This window comes from Neodiprion virginianus, chromosome 1, assembly GCF_021901495.1.
Source record: "Neodiprion virginianus isolate iyNeoVirg1 chromosome 1, iyNeoVirg1.1, whole genome shotgun sequence".
Classification (NCBI taxonomy): domain Eukaryota; kingdom Metazoa; phylum Arthropoda; class Insecta; order Hymenoptera; family Diprionidae; genus Neodiprion; species Neodiprion virginianus.
In genome coordinates, this window is record NC_060877.1 from 1,881,276 (window position 1) to 1,899,628 (window position 18,353).

General features: G+C 40.7%; 1 protein-coding gene across 1 annotated transcript; it reads left to right on the forward strand.

The window, feature by feature from the left end:
- The first annotated feature begins 1,361 nt into the window (after positions 1-1,361).
- Positions 1,362-17,487, forward strand: LOC124310464 (neuropeptide CCHamide-2). The gene is made up of 3 exons (XM_046774456.1): positions 1,362-1,638; positions 15,773-16,050; positions 16,136-17,487. Exons 1-3 carry the CDS (start codon positions 1,542-1,544, stop codon positions 16,181-16,183), a joined length of 423 nt encoding a protein of 140 aa, XP_046630412.1. The 5' UTR covers positions 1,362-1,541; the 3' UTR covers positions 16,184-17,487.
- Positions 17,488-18,353: the final 866 nt, after the last annotated feature.

Here is an 18,353-nt window from a genome sequence, read left to right on the forward strand (position 1 = left end):
AATCATTCCGGTTCTTGAAAGAACTTTAACGAGTCCTTTTACCTTGAAAAAATTACACTTTCACGCGACCGCATTCAACACGGAATTAAACACTAAATTATACATCAAAAGTCGGTGTATTTGTAATTTAGTATAAAACGCTCTTTTTATCCGTATTGAAAAAAGAAATTTCATCACTCAGTGTTAGACATAATCGAACGATTAATACCCACGTAAAAGTCGCATGAAACTTTACTCGCGTTCGGAAGCTAGAACGGCTTGCCAAAGCTCGTTATTTTTCGGATGAAAAAATTATCTCGTACGTGTTTGAGATAGGTCAAATATTCTTTGTATACATTGTATTTTTGGCGATTGTAACCAGCTTCGGTAATAAATCTACCCATGCGCACATACAACGTTGATAATATTTATCGCCGAGGTAATTGCGCGCGATCGAGTCATAATTTCCCAACTTATACGAAAATATAATAGAGTGTTTCAGAAAAAAATAATTGACCATTTTCTACCATTACACCTCCTAAAAAGTTTGTTTAGGTTAAAAGAAAGATTGTTCCGTGGAAGATCGCGTTCGTTTGATTTTTCAATTTCTTTTCACATTTTTTTGAATTTGAGAAGAAACAAGTCGTAGCACTTGGATTGTTATTTCTTTCTCTGACATTTATATTCAATCGAAAGATCACGATCCATGACCCAACGATATATCAACCGGGAATCTTACGTTCCTAAATTAAAAAAAAGTTCACACTGAATTATAACTATTTTATGAGACTGAATTAATAATGGAAAGGTCGTCAGACAGGCTTCTCAAACATCAACTGGAGTCTTGATATTACAACCGTGGTTCTTCTCTGTGACGTAAATTGATGTTGCGACTGATGTAAGGAATAAAAAAAATTTTTTTTTATCAACGATACTTCATAAATTAAAAAAAAATGTAGAAACGTGAGAAATCAACTAAATGCGATCTTCCACGTTCATATTGTGACAGAACCTTTCTTTTAACCTAAAAAAACTTGTTCTCCGACTATTTTTTTCCGAAACACCCATGGTACATGGTGGAGGGGTAAACGAGGCAGACTTTTTAGCCAACGGTGTAACAGATTCGCGGCACGAAAACCGGCTGAGAAAAGGACACGTCCATTTTCGCTCTATCCATCCGGCTTAAACGTCACGCGAAAGTTGACTCGATTTTCTAGCCGACATCGATCACGTGCAGCGTCTGTGTCTTCGGTCAGCACCGACCAATCGTCACCCTCCCACCTTTTCCTGAACAAACCCTGCCCACCTGTACCCAGCATCCCCCTTTCGCCCCATAGCCGGGGGGCACCAGATGCGCGCTTCGTTCCGCCCCTGTAAAAGAGCGAGCGCGCGGCTGTGAGCTCATTCATTTCCAACCACCTGCTCGCCGAAGAAGCACCCCGAGTATCGAAGCTGGTACCACGAGTCGCAACCCCGAAGAGAACGACGAGCCTCTCAGTATCAGTGCGAATTTTCACCCACCTCCCCCATCCTTGAACGAATTCGCGCTTCCCCGAAGAATCATGAAGACGTCGATCCTCACAACGGCTTCCTCTCGACCCTTCGTCGGCGTCGTTATACTCGTCGTTTTATGCTTCGCGATTGAAGTCTCCGCCAAACGTGAGTCGAAATTTATTTATATTCTCCGATTATTCGCCACTGTGTTCTTTTTTTTTTTATTTTTCACTCCTTTCGGTCGATTGTTGGCATTTTCTGCGGGTGACGTTCTGTTATTTTTTTTTTTTTTTCTTATTCCGCTTCCTTCTTTAATGTTACACTATCTATTCAGAAATTAGGTATATTGAAGTCGAGAATATTTATCATACGCTCGATTGTTAATCCATGTACCGTTGAAAGTTTTTGTCCACGTTATGTGTGATTTTTAATATAAGTTTATTATACGGACTTGTCCTAATTTTATTCGACGTTTGTAGAAATTTAGACAAATTCACGGTCTCGCTAAGAAAATTTTCACGAATGCGTCTCGCGGACTCAAATTAAATCGAGAAAATTGCGGGTTTTTTTTACCGGATCGCACGTGAAATTTGACGTGAAAAGTAGTATTGAAATTTTTAATAGCGCGTAGGATTTTTTCTTCCGCTCTTGATTTAAGAATCTGTACCGTTTTATTAAAGCTTTCGTTCTGGTATCACCTGCGAATTATTTTTCTTCGGCTACGTTGTGTTAATAGGGGTTGTATCACCCTTTACCGCTTCATTTTCAAGTTCACTTGATGCGAAAAGGTTTGCTAATAATCGACGCCTATATGCGACTGAAAGATGTTAAATTCATTTTGTCTGTTGCACTTTGAAATTTGAAAAATGATCTACAACTGTTTAACTTTCCGCTCATTTTATTCGCAACGACGTTTCCGAACACTCGTCACACGATAACTTCTATCCTGTTTTAAAAATTTTTTTGTCTTTATTTCACCTAGTGAACAACGTTTCAACGACGCGAAACGTGCAAACTCGTCGAGAATTCTGTTAGATGTTAAAAGTGTCGCAGGTTTAACAATTTGTAACGATGTGAATTTTTCAAATTTTAATGCACCAAACAAGGGTAAAACTGATATTTTATATTCCAATATTTAAAATAGAATTTGATACGCGTAAATTTAAGTCAGACTGCAAGTCTGGACCGATTTTATGTCTTTGTACCACGACAAATTTTCATTGTTAGCTTGAGCTGTTTCCGCTCGCACCTCGGTTAAACTTAAGTTTATAAAAGTCTTCGATCGATCACTCGGCGTATCATACTTTTTTCCGCATAAAACGATCATCTTTTTGTACTATATATATATATATACATGTGTATAAATGTATCACGTAAAGTACAACACGGTAATGGTTCGTAAATTCTGACAAGTGCCAAAAAGTTTGACGACTAGAAAGGTCTAGAAAATTCCAGGTGTATTAGATACGCAGTAACCTAACTGAGAATTGATTAACACATCGTGAGCTGGCGACTCGTTGTTTCAAGGCTTCGGCAAATGCACTTATTCTACGTATATCTCTAGTTTTTCTTCTTTTTTCATTCTTCTTGTCGTTATTTCAAGCAACGTTCGCGATTCCTGGCTACCGAGTTTCGGTCTCTACCGCTTTATTGCCTGATGATAATTGGACAGAGAAAAAAGAGGACACTCGCGGTTTGATTTCCCGGGGCAATCACGCGGATTGATTTTTATCTAGATATTATTTTCCGCCAAAGCAGTTTACTTACTCCCGCATTTGTTTCTCTCTGTCGACCTGCAGCTTCGAAGCTCACGTCTCGAGGCGGGTGAATTTTTCATTTTCTTTGAAACGGTACGTAATTTCGTAGCTTTTTGTAAAATTGTATTATAAGTGTGTTGAGTGTATACATGTATATTTTCTTTTCTTCCCTCTTTGCCCCGTGTTCGTTTATTTCTCGGTCCTTCGTAAACCCTCGTTCTTTTAATTATCTTAACAACCTCTGCACTGTATAATGTACGATTATACACAGGTATAATATACACGTGTGTACGTAGACGCCTACAGTCCCACTAAATATGTGTACAAGAAAGTAGGGAAAATCGGACGCGCACGTGGCACGGAAATTCAAATCAACCCAAGGAATTAGTTTTCTCTCTGAATGTATCCCGATCCACACCGATTCCACGCGGGATGATAAAAGTTTCCAAGTTATTGTGTATAACTTGTATAATGTATACAGGATGAAAAAATAATCAAAGAAACAAATGAGAAATATCGGATTTGTTATACGTGTTTATGAAAACATTGTGCTGAATAAAAAAATAAAAATAAAAATAAAAATATCGCACAGCCAATTCAAAATTTGCATTTATCCGATAGGGATACGAAATTCTCTGAACTAATCTGTTGAAAATAAATCACTCGTGGCGCGGGTGAAATATAACTCAACCGAAATAATATTGTAACGATTGCAAAGAAATTATCGTTCGATCGAAACGCCCAAAAACGATAATTCGTTTGGTATCTGATTTTAATTATATGTATACCTACGTACATCAATTCGCTTGCGCTTGACATATCGCTCAGCGGCAGATACCGCAAATTGCGACCTGCAGCGTGGCATGTATATTATATACATGTACTAATTATATATTATCGCGTGCAATGTATAAGAAATTTTAAAATTTGATCCGTGGCTTGGACCGGATTTGAATTTTCTGAATGGCTTTGAATGGCTGGGTGAAAAAGATCACTGATTGTAAGACGCTGTCGTAACTGCCCGTTAGGAAATACAAGCGAATCTCCACTTTTATTCTTTTCACTCGGGAGGAATGTGTAATTTTAATTAAAAGGAATCAAAAAAAAAAAAAAAAGTAGGTTGGAAAAAAAGGAAACGCAGGTGAAACCAGACGTCACGCCTCGCCTGAGAGATTGAATTTTCAATCCAGGAACCCTTCTCATATTACAGATAACTTCCGTCCCGAATAGTTATCTGCGTATGAGCCAAGTAGTCGTAGGAATTCCAAGAGGATACGTAAATCGTTGTGGTTTGCTTTACGAATCGAAAAAAAACAAAAATAATCAGAACATTCTGGAAAGTTGTTCGAGAGGAAAACATCGTTTGTGTTTATTCTTTCTTTTCTCGGTGCCAAAGTTTGTGTGAAATTCTTTTCGCGCTTTGCCGAGCGTATAAAAGCTCGATTATTCATTGTTCATACACAGCTGTCAGCAAGCACTCGGAGCGACTTGACGCAGAATTTGCTTTAAACGCATTTCAGCTATTGTTGCCTGAAATGGCGATACAAAATTACATCACGACTTCGCCATAAGCTTTCAGCGAAAGCCGTTTAACTCGGCAGAAAACCGCCGCGCTCGCATATTTCCTCGGTAACGAATTCACTTGCGTATACGTATAATACCGTGTTTATTCCGCCCACTTCCCTCCGTTCGCGTCCTTCCTAATCAACGCATTATAACGCTGTTATACATTCGTCCCTCGATTCATCGTCGTTCGGCTGCTTCTATTATTATATTACAACGTAACGGTTAATGTCGAATCGACAAATCAACGATCACCTAATCCGGGAATACTTGATAATAATTAGTCCGCTGTTCGAGGGGAAAATTCGGGAAATTCGACCCGCCCCGTTCGCGTTAAACCTGACGAAGGTTGCTCCGAAGCCAACCGACAAGGACTGCGCTCTCGGCCTTTTAATTTTAACCTTTTCGCACGCTAAAACGAGTTTAAAAAAAAAAAAAAAATTCTGAAAGCCCTTATGCCGGCAGAGTGCGTGTATCGTTATTATTATCGTTCTTGCGTGAACAGCTTATATTTTTCCAAAACAGTTTCAATATTCACCCTCGTGTCATATTTACGCCTTCACTATCGCGTACCTACTCGGCGATAAATTTGAATTCACCGCTTGGTCAGGATCCCCGAGATGTTCGAACGGAGAGAAATACACCGCCTATTGTTCACAATTTCAACGCCCGAATCGTCCCGAGAAGTATAAATTATGATCAAACAGAAATACTCGCTGTACGCGATATCTGGAAGCCTTTCACGGCCCGACCGCAGCTGCTTTTGTATTCGTGTACGTTTCAATGCTCTTGTCAGGAACCGGACGCAGGATATTGCCAAGGCGTTCGATATTGTCATTACTCAACTTTCCGAAAGAAAAACATCCTGATACGGATCGAAAGTTAAAGAGTATATGATAGCAATATAACGTCGTGTTATGGTCACATTCAAGAGAAACTCGAAGGCGACGTATTGATCGAGAATTCTTAAAATTATAGAAAATTTGAAGAGTTCGTGGAATTAATGATACGACAGGACAAAGTTTTTTCCGTATACTTTAAGAGACGACAAGCTTGCAAGGCATTTTTATCCGTATATTTGAACCAAAGTCAATGCAATGTATCAATATGGTGGAAAAAGTTGACACGTTTTTGAAAGAATTTCACAATGTGTTGATAAAAATGAGCTTTCGCTCAATTTTAAATGCAATTTATTGAACGGTAATCCAGGTGAGAAGAATTTGATTTTGTTGTCCGTATGCAGTTTCGTGTCACATAAGTATGCAAATTCATGGCGAATCGTATCTCTTCTTTTTTTATTAAAGTATGGGGAGAGGCTTACATAGTGAAATGGAATAAAAAAGAGGAAATAAAAAATTTCGATTGAGCGGTAACCCGGGTTCTTTACATGTAAAGTAGGTATCTCGTTTGCCTTTGCCTTGGAAAAAAAAAAGACGGGGAAATCTTGGGACAGCCACCTTTTCATAAATTTGAACGATTCCTCCGGGAACTGTTTAAAAATTAAAAAAACGTTTCCGAGTTAGCCTGGCCAATTTTGTGCATTTTACAAAAACCCAAAAACGTACAGTCGCTTTTAAAAATGTTGTAAACGAGTGGAAAAAAGCCAAGCCTATCCGGCTGCTTTTCAACTTTAACACTTTTAAATTATAACCGACGTACAATTTGCTGCGGAAATGTCTCTGCTAAACTTTGGAAAGTTGAAAAGTAACGAATGAACGGTGAACTCGCCGTGGGAAATTACTGTTCGTCAACAGATGTCTGCGGTGTAATGAAACCGCAAGTTTTCCGCGCAAATTCACACACTCACAATCAGATATATGCGTATTTGCAGCTGCATGCAACTGTTTCCGCGGTTGCGGCATGTAAATTTGCAAATATACGCGTACACTGTGCCTACGCCTGTGTGTGCGGAAAGCTCTTAACGCCAGAGCGGAAACTTGTTGCTCGTCACGAAAACCCGATAACATTCGCTGCTGCTACAGCCTTCGGACAAATGAACTCGATTTTTTTTTTTTTCTTTTTGCACGGATAGATAATAACATTCGGAGACAGTGTTTATTTACTTACGTATGTACATTCGTAGTACCGATTTTACTCACTTGTTGTATTTACTAATCATTTTCATTCATGCTGTGAAATTGTATACCTTGGGTAAAATTTGATGAAAAAGAAAACTACAAAAAAAAAAAAATAAAAAGAAAAAATCATAAAAATTGGCGTACCGTGATTTGACAGGATACAACGTGAGAATCGAAGCTACGTGTTTTCGGTCTCTCATCCGTTCGCCAAAAAATTCGCGTTACAGAATGAAAGAATCGCAGCCAAGCGGAAAAATTGTGTAAATTTTGGTGGAAAACGGTGCTCGGATTGCGGGTGAAACTATCATGCCCTGGGAGTGGGAGATAATGACAAGCCGAGATTCACATCCCTATCCAAATCAATGCTTAGCCTGAGGGGTTCAGAAGCCGGCTTAGAGGGCGGTGTAAGAAATCGTTTGCCCTTTACCTTTCTTCCTTATTATTCCCTCTTTCTTCTCACCTGAGCAAATATTTGGCACTCTATTTTATAGACCCGGCATCCCGACGGGAAGAAAAGAATAAAAAAAAAAAAAAGAGCGAAGAACGTAGCAAGGGTGAAAGTTTTTGCATATAAATATAGCAATAAAATATCCCACGTATAAATGACCCGATTTATACAACATACGTATCCCACTCGGGAATATTTTCACCATCCCTACTCCCGGGAAGTTACAAAAAGAGTTTGCACCCGTAACAACGAGGATAAGCCGCGGTGCTCGAATTGCTGCCCGAGTTACGTTTGTTGGCCAAAATACAACCTGATTCTGGATCTTGTTTTCCGATCACGTAATTTCGCACACACGGAATCCCACAGCTTCGTTACACCATTTGCAAAAGCCTGTGTCGACCTCCGTCCATGAGTCTCACTGGAATCACGGCAATAATTTTCACCCTCTTGAGATTCGGGATGCGGAAAACCGGCCGCTGCTCTCCAAACTCGACGAACTGACCGACGTGTACGAGGACGACGTACACCGTCGCAATTTTGTCAATTGTTGTTAACTTGCATCCTCGGAATTTGACTACCCAGAACCGCGACTTCGGTGTCCAGTTGGCACGTTGCGATAACGCAGCTTTGAGCCATTCGATACACTTGCGGAAGTTTGTGGGTACATTGTCGAAAAGCGAGTGGCCGTGGTTTGCTTTTCGTTTTCCGCGGTCACTCTTTATCGCAAATCTGGTGTATGTATAAAATCATGTATTTTTTTGCATGCATTTATGAAAAAAATTATTTACAATTTTTTTTTTTTCTAATTTGTCAAGAAACACATTGTGGCACTTGAATTATTAATTCTTTCCCGACGTTTATATTCAACTCAAAGATAAGGATCCGTAACGTAACGGTATATCAAACGGGAATCATAATCTTCTGAATTAAAAGTTCATATCAAATTATAACTGTTCTATGAGATTGAATTAATAACGAAAAAGTCGTCAGACACGCTGCTGAAACATTAACCGGAGACTTGATGTTACAAGTGTGGGTTTTCTTTGTGACGCAAATTGATATTATGATCGATGTAAGCAACAAAAAAAATGTATTCACGATACTTCGTAAATTTGAAAATTTGTACAAAAGTGAAAAATCACCTGAGCGTGCTATTCGACGTAACGTAAAACCCTCATTGTTCGATGGAACCTTTCCTTTAGCCTGAACAAACTCTTTCGGAGGTGGCGTGGTGAAAAATGTCGGATTATTTTTTTCTTAAACACCCTAACAATTATATACCGAGAACGTCGGTTTGCATAATAATCAGCTTCCCGACGAAACCTGAGCTTTGTCAAATCAAACGGGCTTTATCGGTTGGCTGAAATATGTTGCAAGCTGGATTATCGTGATATCGGTAATGTCGATATTCAGAATGACACGGATCTGTACCACGCGTTATATCGAACGTATCACGCGAATTTGATCGGATTTCTTGACGCAGGTGAAATTTCGACGAGGCGACGCCGTGAGAATTGGACGAATAAATTTCCGAATGATTGACGAAGGGTTGGCGTGTATAATTTCGCACGATGGGAAAAAATCGCAGGACTTTGACGGCGGCTTGTTCGGAGAAAATTTGTGAAATCGAGGTGTCTTTTCACGCCTTATTTCTTCGCCTCTGCGACGCGAATCTTGCAACGCGACGAACGGGAATCGCGGGGATAAGAAAAACGAGAAAACGGTGCGCGTCGAACGGAAATATTATAATACACGGCATGGAATAATTAGCGATTCGTTTCGTACTCTCGGCGGTTGAAGAAACTGGCAATTTCCGCCTTTTCGGTTTTCACTGCTTTACAACGTGTCACGCCAACTTTCTTGCACGTCATTTTCATTATTTCTTACTCATCTCTCTTCACTCGGAAACTCCACGATTCCTTGAAAGAAAGTAAAAACGTACGCTTCAGAGAGTGAGAATAAAATTAGCAAAGATGAAAAAATTTGCTTATACATTCCGACCGTAGATATAAATATACAATGTAGCGCGGGTAGTTGGTCACGGGAAATGAGCGGGGTAACGAACGGTGGCGTTGAAGCGGACATTTTTTAAGACATTCACTTTTTTTAATTACTTTGAAAAGCAGCGCAAGAACCCTGTACGACCCTTTTAAAATTTCACCCTCCAGAGTTCGCTTTTAATCTCAGTTTAAATACAAATATTACGTGCAATGGAAACAAATTTTTTCTCCCCGCGCAAAGTGATAGAAGCGGCGATAATCTCGCGGTATTTTTACTTCTACTTTATGGTTTTTCTTACTTTAGTTTCTCTAACAGCAGTCGAATAATTCGCCGATCAAATCACAGACGCTTCGAGTACGCGACGGCGCAAGATCCACGAAACGACGGACACGCGCAAAAATACATTCGAAGATCAAGTCGATCCGGAGATGTTTCAGGCTCGTCGATGTGCCGAGAATTAGTTCGATCGTCCGTGTGATAGTCCCGGGACAGCCAATCTCATCTTCGAGGGTTGATTGATCGGGTAAACACCTGCTGCTGCCATCGCCGCTCGTCCAGAAGTCGATGTTTGACACCGCGATATGCTCACTTTTGCCGTAATTGCCGAAGAGCAGAAGGCACTGAAAGTTGGTAACCAGGGACTCGCATTTCCTCGACGTTAAATCAAATTTACCTACCCGCGCAGTCAATTTGCCAAATATAATCAACACCGACTAACTTTTCGATCGATATTATGACGCGATGGCGGGGAATCCCCTGTCTCACGGCTGCGAGTTCGACGTTGTTGCACGACAAACAATACGAGAAATTAATAAATAGTTTGGCCTGTGCAGGTGAGCTTTCTTCTTTTATTTTCACTACCAACATTAAGTAGGAATTATTATGACGTTTTACGCCGAGTGGATCAATTTTCTTTTGTACACGCGTACGTATACCTATACAGCGAGGAACTTCCTCCGACGTTTCGAGTTAATTAAGACACGGAGCTCACGACTTTTATTTATTGCGCGAAATTGAATGCTCGTAAATATGTAGGCAAGGGAATCCGAGTGACCGTCGTCGTCAGATGGCCCTGTTATTTATTTATACATACATACCTGCACGATGTACCTAACAAAGTCACAGAGATAATTTTCGCATCTCTTACCCAGAGGGTGGAAATTGATTTTCAAATATACAGAGAGGGTGTATTATTACTGAATCTCGATGATTAATTAAAGCCTCTCGGATCGCAGCCGATTAGCCGCGTTAGACGTTTGCAAGTGCCAAGTTAATGCGACTTTTCGCCTTCGTTCGAAATTCAAATTTCCCCGATCAACTTATACTCGTTTTGATGAAAATCAAACTTTGGAGAAACATGAAAGTTTCGAATGGTCCGAAACCCGTCGCTCAAAGTTCCGAAAAGATAAAATGTTCGAAGGGCGTAACTCCGACGTGTCAAAGTTTACAACGTGCGAAAATGAGAAAATTTAAAAATCAGAAACATCGAAATAGCGAATAATCCGAGCCGAGTGAAACTTCACCACTTTGAGCTATCTTTGTTTTGGATTTTCGATATTTTTACGCTCGGAATCCTGTTCATTCTGATTTTTTACACTCGTTCGTTGAGTAAACTACGCCGTGTGAGTATGTTTCACTTTTCAGAATGTTGCGCTGTCGGAACTTTGCTCTATCGTAACTTGAATTGTCGGAATCTTTTTGTTTCAGCAAGGTTGAGCAAATTTTATTTTCCTTACTTCGAGTCGTCAAATTCGGAATTTCAACCCGCCCCGCTCTCTCATATCCCAGACGCATACGTAAGGCGACAAAAGTGTTACACAAGTCTGCTTTATCGCGCACTTACGAGTCGACACGTTGCTACAAACTGCCAAGTAATCCACAACAAGACTTGTAAATCCAATCCGTGATCCCTCGACGCGACCCTTTATCTCAGTCAATATCCGAAAGTGCAACTTTCCGCGATATCCTAGCGACGCTTCGTTATCCTCGCAATCTTCTTAGACGAGAGTGCGACACTTCGCGTTCAAATCCACCGTCGTTATTCATTAATTTCAAAATATTTGCCTCTCTCTGCGGTAAGTGAAACTTCTGCAGGGCAATCGGTCATCAATATTCACGACGTCAAGTTTCCAGCAGTATAATTCCATCAGTTGTGGAAATCCGGAGTCGCGGTTGGTTCGCACCCTTTCCGCGTGGCTCGCTGTTGACAGGGGACAAATTGACCTAACTTAATTCCGGTCCGGTGTGTGAAATTTTCGAGACATTAGTCGTCGTCCGACGTTATCTGTCCGGAATTTTTCTCGCTTGTATACCCATCGATCCGCTTATCGTTGATAATCACCCTCGGGGAGCGATTAATCGCACAATAGCCGCGTCGTCTGCCGATCGATACGCGCTAATTCAATCATTCGACGTTTCGACCCGGGACAATTTCAGGCTACGTGTTTTCGATGAAATTATGCACGTCCCTTGGTGCGAGAATTATTTTCTCACTCCCCTCTCCCCCACCAATGCAACGAGCCTCTATATCATCTTGTTCTTTCGCGTAATTGGGGATTACGAATAATTGAAATATGCTGTCTTAGCTACGGCTGCAGGATCCGGGTGAAATTAGTTATTTCTCGTTGAACGTGAACGTGCGACGTCGATCGGCACGTCTCAATAACCGTCCTCGTTCTATCTCGGGTATCAATGTTTTGCCATTTGAAAATGCAGCCGCAATTGGCTTTTCCTTTCTCTCCGTTCTATTGTCAACCTCAGCCCTGTGAAATCGGAAACTAGTACATGGCCGCATTGTGTTCTCTCTGCGTTTCTCGGGATCTTGTCACGACGGCATGAAAGAGGTCCGAAAAGCTTCCATCGTTCTACATTCATCCTCTCGATACCCTTGTTATTTCTGGATCGGAACTGGAGCGACGTTTATTTCATTATTACAGGGCTTTCCGAACGCTTCGCGAGGCAGCTGATTGCAGGCTTTGCATTTCAAGTTTCATTTCTTGAATTTTTTTTTTCTCAGATTTTATAAGCAAACGATCGTAGACGGGTCGTCATATCGATCAAGATCGTCGATTCATTGTCAAACCTCCGCCGGTCATGTGGATTTTTAACAACATTGCAGGCCAAGATCGACGATTTCATCCTGATCTTTTTTTCCCCCACTTACGGTTTTTCAAAAGCTTCCAAAATATTCAGGTAATAAGTTTCAAGTGCTTAATTGATATTACAATAGTTCGCATTACGATTACTTTCGATTAGTTGATCGGTAGTGATTGTTAAACAACGAAAAATTCCCGGGTCACCGATAAGTGAGAATTTCATGTTGGCCGAACGAATATCCTTGACCTATAAGCAATATATTTATTTCCGTTCTCGCGAATGAGAAACGAGCGGGAGGCTCGACCAGGTCGTCCAATAAGGAAATTGATTCCATAAACGTAGGAATTAATGTCTTCGGTTTGCTTTTAATGCGCTTTATTCTCCTGTTGTAGGTACAAGTATAATATGTATATATTAATGTTTGTGTTCTCGACTTCCACCCTGCGGCTCGGAAAGCCGCGCGTGCTGTCTGCGGGGTTTCACGTTGTCGATAGTTTATTTTCAGTCCGTACATATATATAATTTTTACAGATTTTAACCTTGTAAATACCGGCAAAATTATGCGGTAAACGAAAGCAGGATACTTTTTATGGGAGAATCTCGTATTCATGGGGGTCGGAAAAAAAAGAAGAATGATCGGGAGGATCGGAGGGGAAGAGGGAACGAGCTCAATTCACTTACACACGCACACAAATAGCACATAGCGTATATAAGAGGTCATGGCATGTTTTTTGCGCGAGTTAAACCGCTTTCACCTTTTTTTTTTTATATTAAATATTCCCTCGCAAATATTCGTGGGTTAATATAATTCTCGGCCCCATGCAGGAAGAGTTGAACAAAAGGCCCTGCCTTTTTGATTAATATAACGATATAATTTCAACGAGATAATATCTTTCTCTCCGGCTATATATATATATATATATATATATATATATATATATATATAGCTATATATATGTATACACGTATGTGTATGCACATAGAAAGAAAAATGTACATTTTTTGACTGATATTTTTCACTCTCTCTGCATTGTTGTTTTTCGTATAGCCACTTCTTTCAACACTGGGTCATTCAACGCGGAAAAATGGCCGGAATCTTGTATTGCGAATTTTTTCCGCCGTATGCGAGGGCTTGAGGCTAAGCTTTTTTTAGAACCCGGATAGTTCACACCGAAGCGCTGCAGCGTTTTACTAGCATCGTCACATGGACCTAAAAAAAATACAAAGAAAAAAGAAGGAAAATGTTGCCACTGCACTGAAACTGTGACATAAAACCTGAAGCCGAGCGAAGGGTGTACTCCATTTTATCGTAAATTGCTTTCAAAATTAAACTACATATATAATTGCGATATACTTACATTACAAAAGCTTAGGCATCGGTCGGTTAATCCAGGATAAATCTGCGGCTGCAGGCATCCTAAATTCGTTTATTACGATGCAATCTTTCGAGCGGATGATTCAATGAACGAAGGAAGAAACTGCAGGTGTAGGCTTTGGCTTTAACGCAGAAACTTGCAAGCTTGACGTTTCAAGGGTGCGGAATCCGAGGTGACGAGTCGACGTTAGATTGTAACGTTTAAAATATCTTGTTTATCTTGTTTATCTTTCTTCCTACATCTGCAGCCGCGAAGAATGTCTGATTATGTCGTATTCGTCGATCAGACTAGCCGACGGTGAATCGATCCATTTCTGGTAAATCCCTTACTCCGAAGTTGAAATTTTTCAGGGGTTTCATCTTCGCTGTTTTTCGCAGAGCTTCTACGTCGGGCCGTGAAAAAATGAACTCGTTTCACGAGGCTTGTGTTAGATGCTCACGGGTGTGTACCTTTGACGCAATTATGACGCACAAGAGAAACCGATTCAGCGTGTGAAGCAACGCGAGGTGAATTGAACATACATACGCGGTTAGTTTGGCAAATGAGAGGCGAGGCTTGCGCAATTATCGTGGCGTAGGAGAGAGGCGATTAGGGGCTTGAAAAAATACCGCTTTACCTGGAAATTTTCACTCTCCTGACAATTTTCAACGTAGAAAGTTCTTCTTTTACGCGCCTATAGTTTCTTCTCTCCGTCTTTGCGCCCCGGCTACTCACAGAGCGTTAACGAATATTCAAATCACATAATTTTCCCAAATTGCCTCATGATTCGCGTAATTACATGCGATGAAACAATAATACCGTACGTTTTGAATATCGCGAACCTCGCTGTTCGGGGGAAATTTGGCGTAACGGCTCGGCGAATGGAAAATAAACAGAACACGGCCCAACGATCCGTAGGAGGAACGTGTTCGTACGGAAATGTATTGGCGTCTTGAAACAAAGCTTCTAACGAACCCGCTCCACGGTTCACGACATTCCATTTTCCTTCGCGCGCTTTGAAAAACCCGTAATTCGGACCATTTTGTCAATTCAGGTGTGCCGTTTATTTGGACGCCGCGTTATCGCGCTCGTTTAATTTACTCCGAGAACGAGCGCTGGAAGACTTTTGTAGTAAAAGCTTGAAACGGAAGCGGACGTCGTTGTGCTCGACGTTTAATTAGCACACGTCTAATTATTATTTAGCGTGTATTGTCCATCATTATCGTCATTTAACGGGACGTACACCCCCCGCCATTACGTGGTTAATATTAATTAAGATTGCACATTCCATTGTACGCTGGAAGCGATTATCGCGGGTAACTAAACAGTAGCGACTGCAGTTAAACTCGCGATGAACAAAGCAGCGGATCAAGTACACCGGCATTATTAACGACATTCAAATATGCACCGTGCAAAATACAACGCACAAGCTGATTATAACCGAATAACGTCGGTGATCTTTCGTAACGAGGTCGTATCATGACGCACTCGACGATCAGATATCGCAGTTGTATTGAATAATTAAATTTATACTCCCGTGCATATAACAACATTGGCATACATTGTCGGAACGGAAATTCATTGACCGTTATTCGTCGACTCTTTGAAATGATTAATCCAGCTTTATTCGACGCGAAATAATTCCTCGTTACCGCTAAATCTACGAAACAGCAGGACTATCTCGTTTAAGGTGTTTAAGGGCCGATCATTCCAAAAAAATTCACATATATTCAGAAAAACCAATGAATTCATTATGTATGAATTAAAAAAAAAATATTTCACCAGAGATTTGTTACGCAAATTTTTGTTCAAATAATTTACTGACAACTTTTTGGCATTATTGTTATTCGAAACGAATTATTTTTATCAACTTGTCGAAATGTTCAACATTCTCACCGAGGGTCACTTTATGTTGGGAATATACGTCCCTTAACACCTTAATATTCGACACCAACTGATCAACTTGTGCAATTCCTCGAAAAGTCTTGTTCCTTACTTCAGGGGGCTGCTCGGCTTTCGGCCACTCCTGCTTCGGAGGCCACGGGAAGAGGTCAGGATCCTCCGACCGGATCGACGACGGTCTTCAGGAAAACATGAACTCGGGTCTGAATCAGGAAGGCCAGGAGTACGAGAGCCCGAGAGGAGGTGGGGAAATCCTGTTAGCCGACGCTGGTCAGGTTTACCAGGATCGTCCGATGCCCCGTTTCCAGCCTCCGCAGGTCCTCGGTCCGCAGGAGCAGCATCCCCGCTACAATCTCTCTCCGTTCATCAGGCAATGGGTGGGTTCTCGCCGAATTTCATCAGCCTTGCTTCGTCCCCGATTCTTCCTTATTCTATGCATTGATTGATTCATTCATCCCGTAGCTGGCCTCCTACCGCAGTGGAAACTCCGCCGACTACGAGGCGAACTAGGATTCGAGATATCCGAACACCGACCACCAAGTCGTTGACAGCGTTACGATTATTTAAGGATAACACGACAAGGAATATAGCGATGGTACTATTGATAAAGAAGTTATTGGTCTTTTATTGTTACACATTTCCTGACACCTTATTACGCAGTTCCAACGGACCACTCAACAACCAATGCCGCGCCATTCAATCTGCCCAATTGGTCCGGAGAATTGACTCGGTGTTAATTGGCTGAAAGTCGATCGTTTATAATGGCTGATTGAAACAGGCTGCCTCAACCGGTTGTCCTGTTAATCGCTCGACTGTTTCAACAAGTCTAGGCCAGTCGAATCTGCAGTTGAATTGTGCAGTACTGTTATATTCAATATCAAATATTCACTGTCGCGATTACGCTAATTAACATGCCAATCTTTCCGTTTTCAATCAATCCTCGCGCGTGTGTATTATTTCGGAGGGAAATGGGAGGCCGATTATTATAGGTACAGAAGCTGGCGGCTTTTCCAGGACTATGCTCCGAATATAACGCTTCGGCAATTTAATCCGACGAGGTGCAAAGTCAGAGCACACCTGTCTTTGAAATTTTTACCACTTTGGCAAGTCAATTTTCCGTTTTATTCCTGACAGTGAAATTCTCGATCGGTTTACGAAAGTGTTAAATCCCTCGAATCCGGTCACAACGAGTCACGAAATACCTTCCCGCATACCGCGTTACCAATCCAACGGAGACTTCTACACGGTTTCTATCGCGGCTTATCAAAATAATATTATCTACGTCTTTTATGGGCCCTTGGACTAAATTCACCATGTTCAAAGGAATGTTATAAGAATATTACTAAAATAATGTTGTATCAGCAATGTTGTGTAAGATATGCATGTATACCTTATACGCATCGTGTACATACGTATCTTGATTGGATATAGGATTAACGTTGGAGAAGAAAAGAACTATTAATAATAATAATAATAATAATAATAATAATAATGATAATAATAATAATATTACTAATAATCTCAATGGCGATGACGGTGATGGAAAAATAAAAAGAAATAAAATAATAATAAATGATAATATTTATAAAATGCAATTCGCTTGCATGTATATTTTATTCCCCGGATATATGCAATTATCGTTACTGTGCATTAATGAGTATCAGTGTAATTCACGTTATGTATCGAATGTTACGTACAAAAGGATGAAAAAAAAAGGGAAAACAAGAAGGCAAGACAAAATAAATATTATATAGTGTCTAATATGTCAGTTAGAGATACGTACGAGGTTCGTTTCAAGTCAAATAAAAATGAAAATTATACGACAACTACATTTACTCATACAAGTTCAGATCATTTCCCAGTGATGATGTAACATTCCGGCAGTTGTTGCAATGGATTTTAGTAATCAGTGAAACGTCTGGTAATGTAGCAAAAGATACGTTTACGTAAACGAAGCCTCGACCTCGTGATAAAATGAACTAAATTATATTTACACGGACTTAAATAATCACGCTGATTTCGCGCGTCAGGCGATGCGGGAAACGTGCGGATTTCGCATGGCCAATGTTATCACGTGTCAGGTAAATGGAACGAAGACATTGGCGAGATAGGTAGACTCGCGGCTGGCTTGCAGTAATTTGCCATCGCTGAAATTAACGGTGATAAAAGTATGAAAGTCTCAATTGATGAGTGACGCTGCACGCTACCAAAGGCTAAACGGTACTTCGTTATGCGATGGATAATGTTTGAAAGAAGCGTCCGATTCGGCGATGGATTCGCCATTTATTTTTCTTAAGGGCGTGTAAAGGTGTTTTCACCGAAAATGGGAAACGAGTGGTAATGTTTATTTTATCGAGTTCGAAGACACCCAGTCTTATTGTCGCAGCTGAAAACATCTGTGGTACCACATCGTGCTTCTTGATCGTGTCAGACTCTTTGTTCAGAGAAAGCTACGGAGAGGAAAAAAAATATTATCAGAGACTCAAAGAAACTGGAGACTCATGTATCCGCGTGACAAATTTCTTGACAAAAGAACTCGGCACTCGGCAATTGGTTGGATGCATCTGAACCTCACGATTATTTATAATTATCCGTGAATACGAAATTTCAGTTATTACGCAACTGTCAATGTACATACGTTGCGTCATGCGTTCATGACATGACAAAATACAAGGTCCGG

Excerpts from the sequence above, each read along its gene's own strand:
- LOC124310464 (XM_046774456.1), top strand. The coding sequence starts at position 1,542 with ATGAAGACGTCGATCCTCACAACGGCTTCCTCTCGACCCTTCGTCGGC. Across the intron at positions 1,639-15,772 it reads GATTGAAGTCTCCGCCAAAC|GGGGCTGCTCGGCTTTCGGC; the intron begins GTGAGTCGAAAT and ends TCCTTACTTCAG. Across the intron at positions 16,051-16,135 it reads CTCCGTTCATCAGGCAATGG|CTGGCCTCCTACCGCAGTGG; the intron begins GTGGGTTCTCGC and ends TTCATCCCGTAG.